Source organism: Nicrophorus vespilloides, unplaced genomic scaffold (genome assembly GCF_001412225.1).
Source record: "Nicrophorus vespilloides isolate i.1.1-1 unplaced genomic scaffold, Nicve_v1.0, whole genome shotgun sequence".
Lineage (NCBI taxonomy): Eukaryota > Metazoa > Arthropoda > Insecta > Coleoptera > Silphidae > Nicrophorus > Nicrophorus vespilloides.
In genome coordinates this window covers 29,701-55,003 of record NW_017097522.1, presented here as the reverse complement: position 1 = coordinate 55,003, position 25,303 = coordinate 29,701, and the positions used below count along the sequence as shown (strand labels likewise).

At 30.9% G+C, this 25,303-nt stretch overlaps 1 protein-coding gene across 1 annotated transcript; it reads left to right on the top strand.

Moving 5' to 3' along the window:
* The first annotated feature begins 3,049 nt into the window (after window positions 1-3,049).
* On the top strand, window positions 3,050-24,904 carry LOC108560318. Its single transcript, XM_017917809.1, has 3 exons — window positions 3,050-3,237; window positions 19,096-19,310; window positions 24,758-24,904. The coding sequence occupies exons 1-3, from the start codon at window positions 3,180-3,182 to the stop codon at window positions 24,902-24,904; spliced, it is 420 nt and encodes a 139-aa protein (XP_017773298.1). The 5' UTR covers window positions 3,050-3,179.
* The last annotated feature ends 399 nt before the right edge of the window (window positions 24,905-25,303 follow it).

Here is a 25,303-nt window from a genome sequence, read left to right as displayed (position 1 = left end):
GAAATGTTGTCCAACAAAGTTTGAAACAGAAATTATGTTTGATAATTGATTAATACCTTAAAGTTTTTAAAATCAATTAACTTGTAGAAATTAGTACATTTCCATAATGAAACTTCAAAAAAAATACTTTAAAAAAATGAGTGAATATTTTGTTTGTAGTTTTTAACGAAATTTAAATAAAACTTAAAACATCATTGAAGAAATGTTACAATAATTTAATTACGTTTTAAAGAATAAAGAAAACATCTACATAGGAACAAATTGTTTTTATTTTAAAGAATGTAGTTTAAATTGCATATAGAATAAAGTTCCAATTAGGAATTAGTTGGAATAACGTGTTGGAACATGGATTTTCTTGTACTTTTTTTGGTTGTAGTATCAGTGAAATGGTAGTCAAGTAAAATGAACATTTATTTTTCATCTAATCCCAGACATGTACTACATACTTGTCTCAATGTATGCAAAGTTAGTTCCTGACTGGAGGCAACTTCCTAAGTGCCTCTCTCTCTTTCTCTTCTCTCCTCCATGTCTCTCTCTCTCTTGCACACACACCGAGTAGAACGTGAGACTATCTTTTGTGGGGCCTCAGGGGCAGGTCCATAATTACCAAAGTCATTATTAATTTCTATGTAACGTTTCGTACCAGGACCGGTGGAATCAGCGGAAAGTGCACGCCGGAAACATCGTCTCTTTTCTTTACCCCTGCGCACTGGATGCTTCGTAGGTAGTTTAAGGCTTAAATCATGGAATGACACACGTTTTGGTATGAGGAAGAGCTCATTAGTAGACGCTCTCACGCTCAATCTTGTTACGTTGGCAATTATTAAACACAGAACTTACCCTTCCTCGTCTCGGATACCAACGGCAGCAGCCACCACCGCTTACACCTCTCCGCTTCCCTCTGATTACAAGGCAAACTTGCAGACTTTAAAGGTCAATAATAATGAGTAGGTCGAGCCGAGTCTTAAGATTTTAATGTCTCGTATCCGGAGCGGACATTAGAACAAAGCCCTCATTGTGTTTCGGATGGGGAGGCGTGAGGCCCTTTTTCCATAATACATGTTATACAACTTGCGGGGGAGAGGGCGAGATGAAGGGTGTATCGCAGCAAAACTCCCCCCGACAATCGCTACAATAGCTCGACAACGTATACCGAAACCATTCACACGGACTAAGTGCCCCGAAACTCGAAACATAATCCATTAATATCGGTATCAAATCGGCAGGAAATTACACGAGTTACTTCGGTGTAGTGTGTCAAAGATTGATACCGTTTGTTCTCTCCACTTCTCCAAGGATCCAATTTAATTCCACTATTTTATTAATCAATTAGATTACGAACTTATTGTATTACTTTAATAATTTTGTAATGCTTTTACTAATGAATTTAGTTTTCAGTTTCCTTCATTTATTTATTAACGAGTTGTTAGTTTTTAGCATTTATTTTTGTGCAAATTTACTTGAAACATGAAATATTAGTTATTATTAATACCTCTCATAGTGAGGCTTCAGTCAATACGGAACCACTATAGTTCACTATAGAAAGTTTCAGAAAATTTTGATTTTGATTTGATGTTTCATTGTTATTAAAAAAAATTCAATGAAATATAAAGATTTGTTGATGCATGTAAATTCCACAATTCTATTGACTCTATGACAAAGTATATTCACAAGTAGTAGAAATACATAAAACTGAGTTACCGTTTCTCATTCGAAATGTAATGCAAATACGTTCGTATTTTTATAGCTTTTGATGATGTAAAGGCTAAAACAAATCACAATTACCAATATTCTCGAGAAGAATCTATTGACATATTTATGCGACTTTTATATCGGAATCAAAACCGTGCTGCATATAAATCCTTGTTGTTTCAACTCTCGACTTATTTTTCTTTCTTTCGAGTCTCCTTTTCGATCCAGCTTAGTTCTTTTCACGATTAAATCGATTTTCACTTCTACCTCGTACATAGAACGAATCTGACGTCAAACGAAATAAATAAATGGAATGTACGTTGTAAATTTTACGCTCTATGCACAGATGCGATAATACAAAGTCGTTCCAGTTTTCGTCCATAAAATCTTACAAATGAGCGTGTCTCCGCAGGCTCTGCAACATCCTTAACTGTTTCGCATCTGAAGTTACGCGTCTCTCGGTCTGAATCCTAATCCAGTTATAATTCCTTCACCAGACCCAAATTTATTGCTCCATATCAAAACACGCTGTTGAATATTTCATATGTCTCTTTACTATCCAAATTTTGTTGCTTTTAATCCGTGGTTTACATACTTTGTCTTTCAAAATGTAATAACATAAATCTACAACGCAAAAATTTCCTATTTACAATTGATTACTTGCATAAGTATGTATGTTCTTGGTTCTAATCTATAATAATAATAACTTTGAAAGCATTTTTGTTAAGATAATATTGTTGTTGAGGTTTACAATTTCCAATTACTTCCGAATGTAATTCTTTCCAAACAATGTAAATTGCATAATATTTTTACTTGCAATTCATTTTGTATGAAAAATCCTCTGTGCACGTTCATAAAGAGAGAGAAAAAAGCGCTTTTGTCGTTGAGAAAGCACGTCTCGGTAGTAAGTGAAATCACAAAGCACTGCGCCAATTCCTGCAGCAGCATGTCTTTTCTTCCGTGCGGATGAAATATTCCGAAGCGGTTCCACTCGAATGAAATTAAAATTATGTTTACAATGCAGCAACTATCCGCGCAAATGCAGCGCAGGTGGATGGCTTCACCTTTAATTTAATTCAATTTACCTCCCGCATCTTTGTGCAAAGCAACAACAAAAAAAAGTAAATAAAGAGCAAAACGAATATTAATCAAACTTCTGTTTTTTTTTTCTTCTTTTTCTTCCATTTACTTTCCTCTCTTTAAGCAATTATAATTTTGCTCGCATCAAAGCAATGTAAGAGGAACATCGAAAGTTCAAGGATCGAGTAATGAAGTACACGTAATTCCGAATAGATAATAGGATGAAGTGTGAATTGCGGTGCTCGAAACTCAAGTGTGATTTCTTTTGCAGATGCGGACGAGCGGAATCAATTAGGGATGGGAATGGGAATCGTCTTCAGAGGGAATTGATGCCCTTGACCCGGTGACGGCTCAGGAATTATTCCATTATTTATTTTACTTTGCGCCGTTCAGATTTTCGATTGAAGATGAGGTCCGTGTTCGTCCATCTTCTCTACCATTTGCTGTTGACCAGAATTATTTATGGTAAGTCATTTATTTTGATTCCTCTGCAGTTTTTCTTTTATAATCCAAATTTGTAAGCCCTTACCAAATGCGCGCAGGACAAAGGCACGCCGACAAAAACGCTCATTAAGAAAAGCGCGCAGTAATACTTTAAATAGTTTTAAAATACAAACCCTGACCAGCTGTTAGAAACCTAAGAGCGAATATGGAAATACCAATTTCACCAAATTATTTGTATGCATTTTTAAATTATATCCAAAACCCAAATTATCCAAAACTAATGCACTAGAGTGAATGTGGTACGTACATTTGACATGGTTGTTTTACTGCGCGCTTTTGTTACTTCGCGTTTTTGTCGACGCGCTTTTGTGCTGAGCGCTTTGGTCAGGTATAAATAAATAAAATCTACTGCTTTTTTCCCGTCTCCTTTGTTCGTTCGTTTCCTTTAGTTAAGCCCTTTTCATAATGGTTTGGTTTAAACGCAAAGACATCTTGCATTGCGGAAACGGCGAAAAGAAGCGTTGCACAAATCGTGCATTCAGACGCGCCAGACTTAATTAAGAAACTTCGTCGAGCAAATGTTTTACTTCTTTATTAACTTCAATAATTTATTCACTTTAAAGGGCATTTCTTACCGCTCATTTTTTTTTTGAAACAAAATACGTGTTTCACTTCATTTAAATGTTACGCTCATTTTGTAACGAAGCTTTATTAATTAAAGTAACTTTGACCGTATTTCTCAGATTCATTAATTATATAAGTCAAACAGAATTTTAACTCGATCATTCATTAAAAACTTACATAATTATTTCAATTACCTGGCAAATCCTAATAATCAACCAATTATATCCAAAATACTCATAAATTACATAATTTATTGAGGACCGAAATTTCAATAGTAATAATCAAACATTTATATTCAATAAACAACATACACACTTTCTTTAGTGACTAATTGAAATTGCTATAAAAATCTTATAAAAATTGAAAAAAACTTGCGAAAACATATTATTTTTATAAAAAAACATTACACAAAAATTAAGTAATTATTTCATTTCACTTTATCAGGTTTTACTTACATCTGAAGCGAATTTATCATAATTTAATTTTTGTATTTTCAATCGCAGTTTTGGTACATGAGAAACCAAATTTATTCCACTTTGTAATTCAAATATTGATGGTTTTTCAAGAATGTATTTGCTATAAATGGGTCATTTTGACCCGATATAGTCGGTACAATCAAATAAGTACATCTCAGAGCAACTGATGAAAAGTGCACTAAAAAATACTGATATATCTAGAAGGTCAATTCAAAATGAAACATCGGTTGGGTCAATCTGACCTATGCGTTGTATATTGACGATAGGAGGCGATGTTTTAATATTCGAATAACAGAATAACGGCATTGCATCTAATCAATGTAATCATCGCTCGATGATTTTAATCCACCATTTCTGGTATTTTCAATCGCAGTTTTGGTACATGGGAAACCAAAGTTATTCCGCTTTATAATTCAAATATTGATGGTTTTTCAAGAATGTATTTGCTACAGATGGGTCATTTTGACCCGAAATCGTCTGTACAATAAAATAAGTACATCTCACTGCAACCGCTGAAAAGTGCACTAAAAATACTGATATATCTAGAAGGTCAATTCAAAATCAAACATCAGGTGGGTCAATCTGACCCATGCTTTGTATATTGACGATAGGAGGCGATGTTTTAATAATCGAATAACAGAACAACGGACTTGCATCTAATCAATGTATTCATCGCTCGATGATTTTAATCCATCATTTCTGGTATTCGCAAATGCAATTGTTTGCCACAAACAAAACAGCGCAGCACAGCACGGCACATTCGATTTACCTATGCGCAAGATAATTACGTATTTGTGTGTGTATCTCTGCGTTTCTCTCTATCTCTCCCAAGTATGTCTATATATATATAGATATATACGTCTATGTTTACTCGATGCGTTGCATTAACATATTATTAGCTCACGTAACCCAGTTACGCAAGCAATTAATTTCAATAAGATACTAATTTGCAGTGCACTTGATTAATGGTGTATTATTGAAATTAGCATGAGTTACATTTAATTCCGTGCGTCGTGCGGATTTGCGAACGTTCTGAGGCCCCTTTGTAAAACAGACATTGATGGCGCACCGGAAACGCTCGTCAATATTTAGCGACTCAATTAAACACGTTAATCCTGCCTTCTGTTTGTCATTTGCAACTTAATTGAATATACGCGAAATGCCCAAGGTTCAAAGCTAATCGAAAACTAACAAGATTTCAATTTTAGTTATTTACTTAAGAAAATTGATCACTCTAATTTCATGCAAAAGAATGAAGACTTTCTTTAAACGGAGTACAATATAAATATAATTTCAATATCCTAGTTGAAAATACCTCGAATAATGCGGACTATTTAAAACCGAACTCATCGTAAATTTAAGAACATTGTAAATTTTAAAAATGTTCTATAGTAAATCCGCACTGATTGAAACAAATAAATATAATTATTTTTATAAATGAAGAAAATCATAAGAATATAATTAACAGTGTAATAATTATACTATGAAAAAAAACTAATATATGTCCTTATTTTCAATCCCGATTCAATTTACCAAATACAAACAGAATCAACGAACAATTTCTTATTGAAAAAGCAATTTGAACTTAAAAACAATAAACTTAGCAACTTAATGAATAAAGATGTTAGAGACGTAGCAAATAAGACGTAATTAGAATAGGTGGGAGAGGATTTTTTTCTTCTTCTATTAAATTTATTGCAACTACTCTGAGGCTTTGCATAATCGAATTTGTGCGGTTTGGATTGGATCCAAATCTTTTAACGTCGCCAATGAATTTAAATATAAACCTCGGTCTTTTTTTCTTTCTTTTTTTCGTTGCTGGAGAGGAAGAAGGGATGAGAAAGAATCGTGCGGATTAAAAACCCAGACCAGGTTCACTTTGTTTCATCTGCGTGTAATCCTCCGCAGACAAGTTTTTCCCTTAATAGGAGAAGTTGAATTACGCGCCAACGTTTGTATTGATTCGCTTAACGAAAACTGGATGAAAAGCGCAAGAAAAAAAGAAATTGAAGTTTCTTTTAGACACACTTTTTTTTTTCTCTCCTAGTCTTAAATTGACGACGACGGCATTTTTCATATGGGTTTTAGCTGAAAATCTGAGGAAAGGAACGACCTTTTTTTCTTTCTCTTTCTGCGCTAGTCCTCGGGGTTCTGGATGAAAAATACGTATGGAAAATTAAAGAATCTTATCGTCGCGCAAATATTTGGACTATCTATCACACAATGCGCTCGGCCTTCCGAAGAGATAGAGATGTATGTGCAAGAAGTGGAGGAGAAATGTAATAAAAGCGAAGTTTTTTTTTTTACGATGATTTATGCGAGAAGGACGAGACAAATTCTGGTATGGAGACGGGAAAGCAAGTAACAGAATATGGAGAGATCAAATTTGTGTGAGTATAAGAGTGAGAGAAAGATATGGTGATAAAAATGAAAGTTGGAATCTAATATATTATTAACATTTCAATCCTGCAATATTTATTGTAGAATTTCTTACTACAGATTAAATTTACAGAGAATTTGTAAAGAAATTCGTGTTAGAAATTCCACGAAAAGTAGTATAAATCAAATTATTCTGAAATAAAACTATCAATAACCAAATTAATCATTATTACTTATAATTTGTTAAGAAACCAATGTGAAATCTAATATATTATTAATATTGCTATGAAATCAATACTAGATGAGATTTCTTAGTATAAATTAACTTTACAGCGATTTTGTAACGAAATTCGTTGTGTAAAATTTCATTAATATCATGAGATAAATTGCATGAAAAGTAGTATAAATCATTCATTCCAAAAATTATCAATATCGAATTGTGTAATGTATAATTTGCACTTTTTATTTTTATTTTTTTTGGAAAAAACTAATGAAATTTGTATACCTTTTGCAATGATGAATGTATTAAAAACGGGATTGCTTACATGCAGCACTTTTTCCTCGCTTAATTGCAACTGAAAATGTATATCAGCGAGCGGCATAAATCACGAAGTAGCCTCATCAACTCGCCCGTACAAAAATTTAATAACGCAAAATGCAATATGTTTTCATTACTTGATTATTATTTTTTTCCCCTACCGTACGTACAAATATAATTCCTTTAATTTGCGAGCGAGTGTTTGCCCTTGTTTCCCTTTATTTTAACATTATTTTCTTCCTTTTCAACCGGGCTAATTGAAATAGAGGACTATTTGCAATTACTCTCAAAATAAACAGTCTCATCAAAGCATTTTATAATTACCAAGACATGATTATTGTTTTCTTTCCTTTTTTTAAATTGTTGGTTTTTTTTTCGTCACGAATGTTGCAAGTGGAATAACAGAATGAAAAGATAGAGATGAACAAAGGGGAAACGTGTTTTAATATTGCGCTCGTCGTGCTGTGAATAATTGCTTTTAATATAAATTCGTTCTCTCGATTCGAATATTCGTTTCGCGCGCTGAGTCGTAAACAAGGAGGAAAACCGAGGATTCGTTATGCTTGTGGAAGAAACCGACCTTTGATCATTTTAACCTTCCCACTTTTTTTTGATACTGCTGTAATTGTAATACGGTTTGTTGTAAATAGAAGAAAAAAGAAACATCAGAGAAACATAAATTTAAATTAATTTCCTTCCACTTCTCTCTTAGTTGCAATCAATTTAATATTTTCAAACAACAATGTTGAAACTCATTTATAAATTTATAATTTAATCATCAACAATTCTAGAATCACCTATTTCTATCAATACTTCAAGATTTTGTTTACTACAATGAAAAAAATGATTCTACTTATTTTATAATCACAATAATATTAATTACAATTTCAACAAGGTTGAAGTATTAAGAACATATTTGTTTCTGATTCTATAAATTAATTTCAGAAACTTAATGGAATTTCTATTACAAATTAAATTAATCAAATTTCCAATACGAATTTCTTTGTAAATTGGATTTCTAGTAAGAATTTCCTCATTTCTCTTTTCTATAAAAATTACAAACAAGAAATATTAATAAAATATTATATTTCACTTCTAATACATGATTTCAAAAAATAATAAGTAATAATTTGGAGAAAGACAGAAGAGAAATCACAATAGTTATAAAATTTTCAAAAAAAAATCGTTGTAAATTTAGTTTATAGAAAGAAATTGTGACTAATAATTTAATAAATACTTTTATGCAAAAAAAAACTGAAAATCATCTTAAATTCATTTTAATGAATTTATTAATTACTTGCTACTTGTCAAGTATATTATATGTACAGACACAAAGATTGGCGTAGATTACTTCTTTTATATTTCAATACATTTTGTTAGAAAAGTACCTTTCTTCAAGTATAATATAAAAATTAATTTCATCAAATTTCTTAACAAACATTTATAATATTTCGTTGGATTTATTATCAATTATCGAAGTATTTACTAAGTAGTGTTATAAAATGTGTTTCTTATAAATCCTAATTTAGTAAAGTAAATATAAAAGTAGTACTTTCTATGTTAATTTCATTGTGTATAAATAGTATTATTTTCGTTCCTCGCAATTCTGTTTATTGTTTATCGCCGTTGGGAATGAGCGAGCTAGAATACACGTTATTATATTCCATTTAGTTCTGTATCTAGCGCGCACACAAAAAAAAAGCATATATGTGGAAGTTTCTTTGTTTGGATGAAATCCCCAGTGTTGGGACTGGACTGGGCAGTCGATATTTTTCGTGTCGCTTTAATTGTCGAGGCAAACTCGATGTTTCTGCTCCGACAGTCGCAGAACAAAAGAGAACGTAATAAACAAAAGTAAATAAATTTCCGACTCTTCCGGTCGAAGTAAATAATAATAATAAATAATGGAAGTGTAGAGGGAGATGAAGAGCGGCGACAAATGTAGACGAAAAATGAAAGCAAAATGGAAATTGCCGTCGAATTGTGTACGTATGAATGGAGTGCGAGTGTGTGTGTGTATATATCAGGCAGGCAAACATCGTTATCTCTGCTGTATGTCGACGTGGCACACGGAACAAACTATGTTTGTGCGAAAACTTGTCATACACAACCCGCCCGCTAATTTGACGGCGATGCCGGGGATTTCCGAACGCCAATTACTCAACCGACAATGTGCCCTTTTCGGCGGAAAATCCATCCCCTCAGGAAAAAAAAAACTCGCATCTTGCTGCATTGGAAAATGTTGGAAGATTCCTGTTTTTTTTTATATATAACAATATTATGCATGCAGTATTTGACAAATTTAATTGTATAGAACTTTGGTCGTTTTCTGTAGTTTTCAGGAAATTGAAGATTACATACTCTCTTTATGTTCCTTATAAGCATATGTTTCAGTGAATCATTCCTTGTTGCAACTTTCCACTGTTCAAATAAGAAAGAATCTATGGGTGGAAGTGCCCTGAACTCAGTTTAGTCGCCTTCTTTAGTTAAACATCCTTGGACGCAACAACTTAATACACATTAATTGTACGTAGACATAAAGAATAATTGAAGAAATACGTTGAAATAAAATAAAAGATTTGATACAATTTGAACACGCAAACTGAAGCTCTGAAGCTCATTTTCATTTGGATGGTTTTGTTCATCAGCAGAATTGTTAATTCGAATGAATGATAATTGATACAAGTTTGTAATTCTAACAGCAATCTATGATTCATGAAATTCATAGCATAAAAAAATAATTTAGAATATCTTTTTTTTGCTATTATTGAAAATTAACCAGTTTATAAGTCGTCATGAATAAACGAGTGAAATTGCATGATAATTGATACAAGTTAGTATTCCTGACAACAATTCATGAAACTTTATAGTATGAACAATGCTTAATACTTTAAAGAATGTAGCTTTCTTTGCCGTTAGTAAAAATTAACTGGTTACTTCAAATCTACAGTTAACAGTGTGTCGTGGGAACTTTCCTTAAGACTGTACTTGATTCCACAAGACATACTTATTGGTTTGTATATATATATATCAATAATTAATAATAAAGTGGTTGGACACAACATCTCCCATGTTGGAGTAGAGAAAACTGCGAGGAATGAGCATTTTTCTCGTCAAAAGAAAATTGAAACATAATACGTAAGCAAATGATATAAACTGTTAAAAACACAGAACATTTGGTACATTCCCAATCTGAAAAAGAGACATAAAACAACAAGTTTTCTTACACAATATTGAGAATATAAATACTGCAAAATATGACAAATATTTTCTACTCCATAATAAGAAATATGGTTTGTAATAATTAAGAGGAAAGGTCAAGAAATGGTCGGCCACGACAAGTGGTTGGTCCTTCTGAGAATCATATGTGTCTCATGAAACGCATAGTGCGGAGGAAACTTACTACGTTTATATAATAATGTAGTTTTGGTTGTTGTTAATGACAATTTTTATACACTTTTCTGTTTATTGAACACGATGATAATTGTTGGCACCTAAATCTCATGAAACGTTTACGTTTACTGAAAATGTAGTTTTCTTTGTTTGTTTTTGAATTGCTGCTAGTGAAAAATCCATTAGTTACATGGAAAATTGACGTGAGATGTAAAGCCATCCGGCATAATAAATGATGAAATGCATTCCACTTAGCTCTCCATAATCACGAGATTCTGCGCTCCTCGCCCCCGTTCTTGGAATAAACGTCTGTCGCTTCCGATCCGGCTCCAGGCATCTATTATGCATGAAAGCAATTTGGTTAAAGCAAGAACAAATACAATAAATATGTGCGGTGGTCGGGATTGGCGTTGTCGCATGGGAGTTTATCTTTTTCGGTCGGTTATCCGAGCCTCCGAGCCGGATTGTTTTGTCAGAGGAAATGGATTTCCGAGATTCCGGTGTAATCATTAAATGCGTGCGTATATGCCCTTCAAACAGAACAGAAACCTAAGCGAAATGAGGACGACGGAAAATACACAATCGAGATTCAGATAAATTTAATAGAGTGGATATGTGCGAGAGAAGGGGGGCGACAGAAATTCACTGTTTGCGTGTGTATAATAATTTTCGCGGCGTTTCAGTGAGAAAACACACTGAAGCATGAGGAAAGGGAGAGGAGAAGAGGGATTACATTTATAAGATTAGAACGCTCGCCCTCGCTGCAACCATCCACTTCTCGCTCTCTTCCACTCTTCGGAACGTTATAATAGAGAGTTGGTTTCGTGTAGTGGCGTTTCGCAGGCATTAAAATTAACCGACCCATAAATGCTGCTACAATTCAAATGCAACTCGAGCAAACTGAATGAATAAACAGCAACAAAAAGATATAGACTACAGCAAAAACTCTCTGTTGGTAGAATTGCAGACTGGTTGAATAGGAAGAACTGAATTTAAATTTTCAAACCCTCACAACCTTTTGTTTGCAAAAAGCCACTGGGTTTTAAAATCACCCATGAACTAATTGAGTTACAAAAAAACCTTTTGTGTTGTTGTTATTTTTCGTTTTTCCCTTAATTTGTATTTAGAAAATGGGAAACGTTATAATTAGGGCGTGATTTTTGTTTACCGGTAAATATTTTTCAGTAAAAACCGGTTTACCGGTATTTTCTTATTAATTGAATTAACATATTAATTTCATGTTTTTAAAACGCAATTTCTTCCTGTATTTTTCAATTACTTAGTCAAAAAAAAGATACCGAAACTATCGGTATTCTTATAACAAAATACCGGTAATTTTTGTAAGAATATTGGCTGGTAAAACCGGTTAACCGTTTATTGGTAATGGCAGCTCTGGTTATAATATATTTATTATTTCTATCCATTCTATCGATAGAAAGCGAGAAACGTTGTAATTAGGGTTTAAAGATAAATAGTTTTAGTAAAAACCGATTTACCGGTATTTTCGTATTACTTGAATTAAAATATTAATTTCATGTTTTGAAAACGCAATTTCTTCCAGTATTTTTCAATTACTTAGTCAAAAAAAGATACCGAAATTACCGCTATTCTTGTAACAAAATAGCGGTAATTTCTGTAAGAATATTGGCTGGTAAAACCGGTATTCTTATAACAAAATACCAGTAATTTCTGTAAGAATATTGGCTGCTAAAACCGATATTCTTATAACAAAATACCGGTAATTTCTGTAAGAATATTGGCTGCTAAAACCGGTATTCTTATAACAAAATACTGGTAATTTTTGTAACAAAATTTTCTAGTAAAACCGGTTAACCGTTTATTGGCAATGGAAGCCGTAGTTATAATATATTTATTATTTCTATCCATTCAAGATTTGTTTACTTAATGCATTTTAAAAGTTCTGCAAGTGGATTTCAAGTGTACAGATGCAATTTTCTTTTAAGATTTTCCAATATTCAAAGTCTCTTTCTCTATTTATATGTATATACGCGTACTGCACAATGAAACACATATTGCATTTCACCCCGGACATATTTCATGCAGTATTCAATGGAGGACTATACAATTTTTATTATAAATATCTAGTTATACAGTATGCATACTGCATCGTGCGCTGAGATCCCGGTGGATGCACGTAAATATTTTAAAAAGTACGTTTATTCCTGTATTTTTGTTTATTTTCTATTACAACCTGAGCTCAAACAACAATTTTACTTCTTGATTATATCCATAAAACATTGTAACACGATAACACTCGTGTACATAAAAAACACAAGATATACCAATCTTCAACCCGCTAGGGCGTGAGTCCGTGACGTGGGAAGGTTCAGGGCGCCACTTCCTTTTATAGAGAGGAAGAACTCTAACAACTGCTTCCTGATCAGCAACTTCTTCTCCGACGGTGGGCCTTAGCTCCTCTAGAGCACCAACACCGTCCTCTTGGAGATTACAAATATATCAGAATATCTTCTTAAACTGGAGACCTCAACCGTCTTCTTTCGCGGTTCGCTGCGGTCTCCCCGAATTTTGGAAACATAGTTGCAACGTGGAGCGCACTTGCAGCGTTGTCGATTTTACCACGTTACAACATCTATAAACTTATTTTAGAATTCACACATTTCTTCCAAGAAATATTTTTATAGGAATTCATTTCTAAACAGAAAACTACATTGATTTCACGTTACAAATTTCGTGCATTCGTCGGCAATAATTTATATTTACTTTTTTCTATACATTTTCAGTATTTTTATTAAATAATTAATATTTTATATTAAATTATTTAATGAGTAAATAATTATTGTGCATTTATTGTACCTTTTTATGTCCACATAATAAAGAATTAAAAATTACTAAAAGGATGTACGAGCAATTTTATATCTGAGATAAATCCGTTGTTTTCATACTGAGTTGAATTTTGTTCATAATGAAAATATTATGAGAAAAGAAAATATAGTTTATAAGAAATTATGTACACAATATTTTTTACTTTCTACTTAAACTTACTAAATTTTCCTATACTAATTTTAGCTATTTTCGCTTATTTTCATATATTCTATTATTTATTGTTTAATTTCATTCTTAAATAAATATTTTAAGCTAGAAATTACAATATAATATTTATTTTCATTAATTATATAGTTTGTTTTTTAACTTCTCTTGATTTCATTCAACTTTTCCTACTCCTGTTCTCGATTCTCAGTTTCTCCAAGTTAACTTCTCGAACCTTCACTTGCATCTTCAATTAACTTCTCTTATTTTCTGAAAGTTTTCCCTACTTTCTTTCATACCAAACATTTCATAAACTGTCCCAACAAACTAATAAATTTAATCCACCAAAATAAAGTAAGACATTAAATAAACGTTAGCAAATCTACATAAACGTTTTCTAGTTACAATAACACTTTAATTAATTTCGTAACGCAAATTGCATTGATTTGGAAGCCACTTCGGTCCGTAAACTTGCAAAGCCTAATAGAAATGCGAATGAATATTCATAGATTTTCCTGAAGTTTCTCCTTTAAAATTTGTTACGCAACAATTTAAGCCGCTCCTCCCTTTACGTTTCCGTCTCAGGAGGACATTAATTGTTCAGCATACAGAACATAATTATATAATAGGAAAGAAAGAAAAAAACCTTATTTTATATATAATGAAACTTTTCATTTTTTCCGGCAAATTAATATTTCACATTGTTGCTATTTTTTTATGTTCAATTCATCCTTGGAGTACTGAAGGGGAGAAAACATGGAATCTCACGTAGATTGGAAGGGACAACTTTTTCCTGTTGATTTGTGAGGTTTCATAAATTTCTTCTCAATGTTTGTAAATATATTTCAAAGGAAATCTGGTATTGATTTTGATATAAAAAAATACTTTTTTTCAAACTTAAGATTATTTGCTTGTGTTTTCAGCCTGAAGGAAGGCTATCAAAGACAATTCGTTCGCACGAAATGAGAATTTAATTTGTTTCGATTTATTTCCACTCGGCATCTTTGAATAATGGAAAACTTCCACAAAATTGGTTTAGTTTCTGTAATTGGTCTCTTTACTGCTCCTTCCATCCATTCGCTTAATATTAGGTTTAGCCTAATGCTTTCCACGCGTAATGGAAGGAAAAAAAAGTAAATAAAAAAAACGAGTAAATAAATGTCGTTACGCATGTTTTCCTTTCACATTTTATTTATTAGGACTTTATTGCATGCATTTATTACATTACACACATCCCCGATGACAACAAATATATTAAATAAAAAGACTTACAAATCGTGCATCGTTACCGAAACCTGATGACACGACGTAATGGGCCGTAATCCCATGGAATTTTTTTCATCAAGCGAACACCGAAATTATTTATGATGTAATCCACTTTTACTCGATCTACTTTTTTTTTTGACTTTCCTTAAATAGGCTGAGTTCATGTCCATTTTTTTTTGGTCCTAATGATCTCGAGATCTATGTCAGATGAAGCTTTGTCCCGAGTTATCCTTTGCCGGACAGCTCTTGAGACAAGGGTCCTTAAGCCCAAAAGGAGCATCCCTATTATCCTACAATTAACTGTAAAATATGGAACAAATTTAACACTGTGACAATTACAACGTTTGCAAATCTATATTAAGAAACTCCATGATCTTTCACAAAATATCCAATATTCAAATTAGTTTTACTGTCTCAAATTTCTCACATAATAGAAAGCATTATTTTTGGCTTTAACATACGTCTTCCAGAATTCATCTACTCTTCGTAGTTTTGTAAAAATATACAAAAAAAATGTAATATATTCCTTGTAAAAATTTCTTAGTAAATTACGTAAATAAAATATACTTTATTATAAAAGGACTTGTTATAAAAGATTATAGTTATCACTTTAATATGTGTATTTCAGTATTACCATAAATTTACATTCATTAGATTTAATTTGCTTGAAATTAATTTTATTAAGTACACAATGGAATTTAATTATGCGTTAATTTCATAATCAAAAACGAAATTTACGTTGCAAAATACCAACAGTAATTAAACTCTAATTAAGTGCAGCGAGAATAAAATTTAATAAAATTAATAACACAAATTTTACAAATTTTTATAGAAATTGAACCCTTATATTTGTAATTAGTACATTATTAATTTGTTTTGAAAATATTAAACAAGAAAGTAATTTTTACTTTTACTAATTTTTCAATGAATCCTTCAAATAAAATGAACAGCAGGATTATAATTATAATTATTGAATCAAGGCAGAAATAATTATAATTAATACACAACAATTATTTCAAATAGAATTCCATAAATATCGCTTATTTAACCGTAACAAATTAATTATAATAATCGTTTATAGTACAACAATAATTATATGAAATAATATATCATTATTTTAATTTAATCGTGTGACGCGGAATAGCGATTGTTCCGAATCGAAGGGAAGGGAAAACAAAATAAATATATAAAATACGTTGCGAAATGATCCATTTGTACGTGTGCATATTATTTAGGAAAAGCTGATGGCTTTAATTGAAACATCGATTTTACGATAATTGCGAACAATAATAATAATCACATAATGAATTTAATTTAAATTTAAACTCCAGGACATATGGATATAATGAATATGCGCTACGTGTATAGAAATAAATTAATTATTTCAATATGTTATGTAAATCCAAATAAATTGAAATGAGTTCGTTGCAAACGGCGATTCACAATTATAAACACTGATGAATCCCGGAATCTTCCCACGTCGAAACTCACGAAAATCTTCAAGATTTTTTTATAAAGGGTGTCCCAAAATTAACGCAAGATTTGAATTTGCCGCCATTCGCGCAGTAAAGTGTTGGAAACCCCAAAAAAAAAGACAATTTTACACTTTACTGCACTAATGGCGGCAAATTCAAATGTTGCGTTAATTTTGGGACACCCTTTATTTGTATTTCGAACGCGATAGAACCAATCGTGTTACAGTTTATTATGTAACATTTCATCCTCTCTTTCACTTCGATCTATATTATATAAAATAATTTGTTTGTTTATTTGGATATTGTCGCAAACAGACCGATTGTAATTACATGACAATCATCAGTTCGTATTGTTTCTACTGACGTTCGCATCAATTATTAGACATTGTGTTAACATTCGAACGGATTCTGCGGGAATCCCAGAAAGCTACAACGTTTGTTCATACATTGTTCTCGATTCAATTATATTATTATTATTATCCTTCTCCGTTCTCGAAGTCCATTAATAAACCGGTCGTATTGGTAAACAAATTACATTTCGCAATTGCCGTTCAAACTTTAAATTGCTTTCAGGCAATTACAAATTGACCGATCGCCATCGTTATCTATTCATCATTCAATTTTGCGTTCAACTCTCCGCATGATTTCAATCGATTCTGGAAATCTTTTGATGGAGGAAAACAAGCATTAATAATATTAATTGTCAATAACTAGAATTTATCATTTCATCTTATTCAAATTCGAACTGGAAAATTCTTACAATTGCTTCAACTAATTCAAATTTTATTGGATAATGACAGTTGTAATCATCTTGTATTAATTGAAGCAAATGTAATTTTAATACATATTTGATTTATAATTACAACTGAACCGAATGGTGTAAATTACTAAAAGTCTAATCAGCTTCAGTAACTTTTCAAATTTGACAGTAAATTATAAGAAATAAAAAAGTAGTGAACTTTATTACAAGTATACTTATTTCAATCTTTGTAGTTATGGCTTTGATATGCATATTTCATAATCAATCTACACCTAGTAGTTTTTAAGAAATAAGCTAATATGTTAAGACACTTTCTTCAATGCTTATTTTTTTGATATAGTAACTTTGATAGAAAACCAAATATTTCATGTTATTATAAGTACAGTTTTATTAATTCCCATAGTTTTGGTTTCCATATGCATATTTCATCATTAAGCTACACGCTGAAGATTTTGCAATAATGAAAAGACACCTTTTTCTAGGTTTAATTCTTCACTTTCTAAATTTTAACAGTAAATTTCAAGGAAATTATAAAGTGCACAATATTGAAAATATATTTATCTTAATCCGTGTAGTATTAGTTTTCATATGTATATTTAATTTTAAATCTGATCCTAGCAGTTTTTGAGAAAAATGCACAAATGTAAAGGAACTATATCAAATTTAACATGAATTTAGAATAAAACCATATGATGCATATTATTAAAAATATATTTTTATTTATTCCAATAATTTTGTCTTGTACATGAATATTACATATTTAATCTGTATCTAACAGTTTTTAAGAAATATACACATATTTTTCAACACTAAATTTTTAACTATCTGATTTTTTTACAGTAAATTACAAGAAAATAATAAAGACCACACAGTTACAACAATAATTTTCTTAATCTTTGTATTTTTATACATCATATGCTTATTTCATATTGAATCTGCTCATCGTAGTTTTCGAGAAATATCGAAAAATGAAAAAGATAGTATGTCAAATTTAACATTAATTTAGAAGAAAACCATATGATGCATATTATTACAAATATATTTTTATTTATTCCAATAGTTTTGTCTTGTACATGAATATTTCATAATTAATCTGTTTCTAATAGTTTTTGAGAAATATGCACATTTTCTTTAACACTAAATTTTTCACTATCTGATTTTTGACAGTAAATTACAAGAAAATTATAAAGACCACACTATTACAACAATACTATTCTTAATCTTTGTATTTTTATACATCATATGCATATTTTATATTGAATCTGCTCCATGTAGTTTTCGAGAAATATCCAAAAATGTATAGAGACTATTTTTAATCCCTAAAATTTGATATTATTTCACAAGAAAACCAAACGATTAATAAAAAAAATATACTTTTACTAATTTCTATAGTATTGACTCACATATGGAATTTACATAAATGAGAAATATGCAAAAATGTAAAATCTGCGAGTTTTGCAACAATTATTTCCAACAAAAGTAAAAAGTGAAACTTAACTTTTTACAACTTAAAATTTATAATTCTAATTGTATTAATTTCCGTATTTACTAAATATTTAAAGATTTTAAATGTGTAATTTAGTATAGAAATTATATGCGTGAAATTGAAATAGAAATAGTGAAGAAAATAGTTTTCAAACAAATAGTCGAAATTGGGTTCAAGTCTTTTGCGTTTGAATGTTTTATAAGGAATAAGACGAAGCGTAATAAAATAATAACAGATGCGGGTCGAAAATTGACAAAAGAAAAAGATCAACAACAACAACAACAAGAACAACGGGGGAGAGATGTAAATAATTTACTGTGGGTTCTCCTTCAATTGCAGTGTGAAATATTTAAGTGGACGGCGTCTGGAGCATAAGATGCTGGAGCATTGGCTCGCATCTTGGCTTAAATATATATATAGAAGTTCTCGTGTATTGAGTTTAGATGGTAAAGGTGTTTTTCGTGTCTTTGCAGGTAGCGGAGTGACGAACGGTTTGAGATGGGTGAGGGTGAATCTACCCCAATACAGGAAGCCCGGAGAGCTCGCCCAGCTGCAGTGCGACTACGACCTAGGGAATGACACCCTATACGCCGTCAAATGGTACAAAGAGCACGAGGAGTTCTATCGATACGTCCCAAAGGCCCGACCCCAGGCCAACAGCTACAAAGTCGAGGGTGTACACGTTGACGTAAGTGCATATATATCTCTCTACATATCCAACACTACTCTCATCTCATTCATCCCTATATAGCAACAACAACAACATTTAAAGCTTTAGAACTTCAGGCATATTTTAGAAAGGAATTTATAACTAAATCACTAACAAGACAAACAAACATTCCATGAAACAAAATTACAATTACATTATGAAATCAATATGAATCACAATAAACATCAATTAAAAACTGATTTACTATAATCTATAAGATTAACATATTTTTTTAATGATCAATCAAAAGTTTCTTATCATTAGATTAATTGAAACACATTTATGACTTATTTTCAACCAAGTTAAAGTTGTAATTATTTCAATCCCAAATTATAAAATGCATTTACAAACTGTGTTTAATAATTTATAAAATCAACTATTTTTCTCCAAATTCAATAAAAACAGAAAAAAAAATGAAGATGAAAAATTAGTGTTTCTTTTAATACTGTTTTGTGAGGAATATTCAATGATTTGTTTTAAATTCCACATCAAAAAAACAAGAAATTGCATCAAATATTTATTGCTTCAATTAATATCAAACGTGGTAATATTAATAGTTTATAATTTTTAAATTCTTTAAAAAAATATCATGAATTATTTCTGAAAATTAACGAATATTGTTCTAATCAATAACATTGTTACATAGCTATAATCCATGGAATTTCTAGCAGATATTTGCTTCGAAAATTTAAAATAATTTCATTCAATATTAGTAATGGTACAGACATTTAAAAAAAAAGTTCTTGAGGAATTTTTCAATACTTTTTCTCCTAATTTCGCAGCAAACAAAATAAACATTACATAATTCAATAGCATAATTCTAAAATTGAAAAATCTATTTAAATTATATAATTTTCTACTAACTTTTAAATTCTAAAACTAAAAAAAAATAGGTAAATCTAAATTAAATTTGCATTTCCATAATCAATATAAACTGCATTAATTTCTACATTCCATTTTTTTTTTCAAATTTTCTTTATTAAACTGGTCAATTTGGGCCGATTCACGAAACAATTTCCAATTGGATTGCTCATAGAATAAATGTAAATCATTAAATCACGATTTGCGCCAATCGCATTATACAATATATACAAGCGAATACATATTTCGAGCGGCGTCGAATCAATTCCGCGCTGTTTCCCATTATTGTGATCGAAAACGGCGAGGCAGAAAATTCGGACCCTCCGAAATCCTAATAACCGAAAACGCCAATTTGAATATAAGAAAATGACCATTAATTATTCATGAGCGCACGAGTTGATTTGCAGCGCCGCGGACCCTGCAAACATGTAATTTAGAATATAGATGACTTCATAATTATTCCGATTCACTTCCAGCCGCCACCACCGCTGACCTAACAACGAAATCCATTTTTAGATGACCAGAGTTTCGGTTACGCAATTACAGCCCAACTTTTACAATTATCAAATTTTAATAAATTTGATTTAGCAACATAATTAGAATATATATATATATACGTAGTGTGTCCCAAAATTAACGCAAGATTTGAATTTGCCGCCTTTTGGGGTTGCCAGAACTTTACTGCACAAATGGCGGCAAATTCAAATCTTGCGTTAATTTTCAGACACTTTACATAAAGATGCGTCCACACTGAGCATAAATATTTAAGATTTAAGTTCTCAATTTAGTTTTAGTGTCATTTCGTAACATTTCATGTACAATTACAGTTAATACAAAAGATTTTGTGAAAATTTCAATTAATTAGATTTTCTATCATGTAGAAAGATTCATGAAGGAAATAACGTATCATGAAGGAAATAACGTATTTTATATGAATTTTCTTTTTCTATTTGAAAATATCAATTTGGTTGATGCTTTTGCTCCATGCGGATTAAGAATGAAAACGATGGAATTTCTGAATTCATACACGTATTAACATTTTTTTTTCATTGTGTGCACGAAAACAAAGTTGCATGGGGATTACGTGGGACAAACAATTGGTCTAGGAACTCCAATATAAAGCTGATTGGATTGGACAGTGCATTCATTGTTTTTGCAGTGGAGTGTACAGAAACTTTCACGCATTTTTCATACCAAATCGATACATGAACACACACACACACGTCCCGTTACATAACGTGTTTTATTCATTTTATTTTTAGTGAAATATTTTCACTTTGCACAAATATTTTCGTGTTTTATTTTATTATTGCCGTTGCGACGCGTTTTCCGGTATAGTTTGCAATCAATATGTTTGTCGACGTCCTTTCACATCTGATTGATACAATGCGACGAAGGGGAGAAATATGCAACGGAGGAACACGTCCGGGCTGCGCGTTGTTTAAACTTCAATAGTTTCCACTTTATTCCGTGTTGAAAGCAAAAATTCGCATATTATTTTTTGCACACAAAGGAAGTAAAGGAGAAACGAAATACGTGTGCATGTGAAAACTACTTTTGTCCTATACATGAAAAGCCAGATGTTATAATGGAAACTCATATTAAAACATCTAATTATGAGTATCATTCATTTCTCATATTAATTTCAACCCTTAATTATATTACAGTAATAGAAATACGTACAAATTGCATTAATCCTCATCCTCAATCATTAGACAGTTTTCACAATTTTTGTGAAAGAAATGTCTAAATTTTATAGTAACAAAATAAACATAATATAAATCAACAGCATAATTATATTGTTGCAAAATCAATTTGTGGTCAATTTTCAGAACAAATTTTCTATTATGTTTCTCATTCTAAAGTTTTACAGAGGAATTTGCAATGGAAGTTCATGAATCGAATCTAAATTTACAGTTTCTTAAATATTTTTTCATTTTATAAAAAAAAATGATGTAAACCTATAGATTAATACTAATACCTATTAATTAATACTAATAGTTGAAAATCCTGTTTTTTCTTTAAATTATTTTTTTAGTTACAAATTTTGTTAATTTTCTAATATTTTTATTTGAAAATGTTGATTTTCCTTTACATTTATTTAGAAATAATTACATACAATTTAAGAGGGATTCAATGGTCCTTTGTATGTTATTATACAATCAATTTTATCTAATAATTAATTACTTAAACAATTAGATACAATAAATTATTTAAAAAAATTAGTATAATTAGAATTTTTCATTTTTATAATTAGATTTTTTCATTTTATCAAAAAATAAAAATGTTGAAAACCTATAGATCTTAATTAATACTAATAGTTGAAAATCCTGTTTTTTCTTTAAATTATTTTTTTAGTTACAAATTTTGTTAATTTTCTAATATTTTCGTTTGAAAATTTTGATTTTCGTTTTATTTAACTTTTCTTCTAAATTGATTTATTAACATCAAAGATTGTTAATAAATTGTTTCTAAATAATTTTTGGTGTAAATTTAAAAATAATTACCAAAAAAGAGGATTTTTAATTATTTTGTCTATGAATATTTCTAATAGTTTCATATTAAAATTGTTAAATTTATAGATTTTTCTAAAGTACATATTTTCTTGTGTTTACAATTCAAATCATTTTTATTTCTGTATTTTTAGGGGAAGAAATATTAGGTGTTATTCTCGCCCCCATATTGTGTGCGAATTTCAGATATTTATTCGTTACTTTGTACGTTTCTTTTATTTCTTCCATTTCTCATTCCTTGTCGTTTTTATCCCTCTCCTTCATCCGCATCTTTTTTTTATATATATATATATCTTTTCTTGTCTCGTAAACGAAATTATTGCATTTTCTGTTGGTACTGTTAGAAGGGGGGAGATGGCGCCAATAAAATTGGAAATGCTGATCACGACCATCGAATTTCAGAGTCCATGGACATTTTTCTTATTCTCAGCGCGATGATAATTTCGTCTGATCGCCTAAATGTGACTTGGATGAGGAAACCCTCCACCCTCCGCCTACCAACTTTGCATTCGCCCCACAGAACGAGAAAAAAAAGGAGAAAAGCCCTAAAAAAAGGAATACTAGATAAAGAAAGACAAGCGAAACGAAGTAAATACAAATAAACGAAGTTTTCGCTGAAACAAAAGAGCGCGAATTCTCAATTAGAACTTTTCCACTAACCGAAAAAAAAAACAATAGACATTGTTTACCTTCTATTGTTTCATTAAAACATATGTTGAATTTATTTCTGTGCGCGTATTTTATTTTGTTCAGTTTCGAAACGAGAACGTTATTAATATAATGTCGAAAATTCTATTATTTTTGTTTTTTTTTTGCTTCCCGTTCTCGCATTTTCGAGAGCCGTAGGGCTAAAGTTTGATAAGTTGGAGAGAGCGCGCCAAGTTTTTCCATCACATAATAAATAATATGGCTTAAGTTTTACAGTTTTCCGCTCTTTCCCGTCGTTCACCTGAGCATTCGGTGCAATACATCAAGCTCGACCCACCTCCTCTTTCCATCTTCCCATCCCACGAAAATTCGTTTCATTTGCCTTGTACGCACTTTAAAATTCTCCCATTCGACAGCAACTTCTAAGAGTTCCTCCTAATTGCACCCATATATTCAAACTCACATCCATTCTCTCAAGTTATACTTCACTTTATAGCTTGTATCTTTACAAAGGAACGACGATAACACCACTTAATTTATCTAACACTTACATACAATAACATTGGTTTTTTATTCTGAATTATAGAATGATATAGCAAGAAATAAAGTAGAAATTCTAATTGGATTTGTTTATTTCAGATGTCTTTGTTATGTCTTATTTATCTGCACCCTATCACCAACTCCTCCAACATCTTATATATCTTGTATTACTTTATTTATCATCCAGTTCATCGAAAGTCTTTTATTTCTTAACATATTTACAAAGATGCTAACACTTTAGTTCATACTAATTTATCTAACACTTACATACAATAACAATGGTTTTTTATTCTGAATTATAGAATGATGTAGCATGAAATAAAGTAGAAATTCTAATTGAATTTGTTTGTTTCAGATGTCTTTGTTATGTCTTATTTATCTGCACCCTATCACCAACTCCTCCAACATCTTATATTCTTGTATTACTTTATTTATCATCCAGTTCATCGAAAGTCTTTTATTTCTTAACATATTTACAAAGATGCTAAACTTTAGTTCATACTAATTTATCTAACACTTACATACAATAACAATGGTTTTTTATTCTGAATTATAGAATGATATAGCATAGAAATAAAGTAGAAATTCTAATTGGATTTGTTTGTTTCAGATGTCTTTGTTATGTCTTATTTATCTGCACCCTATCACCAACTCCTCCAACATCTTATAATCTTGTATTACTTTATTTATCATCCAGTTCATCGAAAGTCTTTTATTTCTTAACATATTTACAAAGATGCTAAACTTTAGTTCATACTAATTTATCTAACACTTACATACAATAACAATGGTTTTTTATTCTGAATTATAGAATGATATAGCAAGAAATAAAGTAGAAATTTTAATTGGATTTGTTTGTTTCAGATGTCTTTGTCGGACAACGCCAAGGTTGTTTTACGCGCTGTCAGCCTGAAGACTAGTGGACTTTACAGCTGCGAAGTCTCCGCAGAAGCCCCAAGCTTCGCTTCAGCACAAAGCGAAGCCCGAATGGAAGTAGTGTGTAAGTCATAAACAGTATTCTTTCTTTATATAAAAAATATTATATTATCAATATTCTATCGTTACACAAATTGACTTAAATATTGTATAAAATAGTTATATTAATATTTAGTTATTAAAAATTGATTTTAACAACTTCTAAGTTTATGAATCTCCAAAATAGAAAAGTAAACTCTGTCACTTCTTTCATTATTTTCTATTTATTTTTTTTTTGATAAAAACTTTTCTGCGATTGGTAAATGTATTGGAAAAAGAAATGGGGATGAATCTGTACGCTGTACGGACTTTCAGTTGGGGTTTTGGAGTGAAGGTGAAGGGATCAATTTCAAAGTGACTTTGTTCGAGAAAAAAACTTCCGTTCATATCCACTTTATTTAATCGCTTCGCTTCGAGCGATTTTCTTTGACTTTC

What these genes read in the sequence shown, in the direction of transcription:
- LOC108560318 (XM_017917809.1), top strand. Translation starts at nt 3,180, where the DNA reads ATGAGGTCCGTGTTCGTCCATCTTCTCTACCATTTGCTGTTGACCAGA. An exon ending in GTTGACCAGAATTATTTATG is followed by an intron (nt 3,238 to 19,095) that starts GTAAGTCATTTA and finishes GTGTCTTTGCAG; the next exon opens with GTAGCGGAGTGACGAACGGT. An exon ending in TCGAGGGTGTACACGTTGAC is followed by an intron (nt 19,311 to 24,757) that starts GTAAGTGCATAT and finishes TGTTTGTTTCAG; the next exon opens with ATGTCTTTGTCGGACAACGC.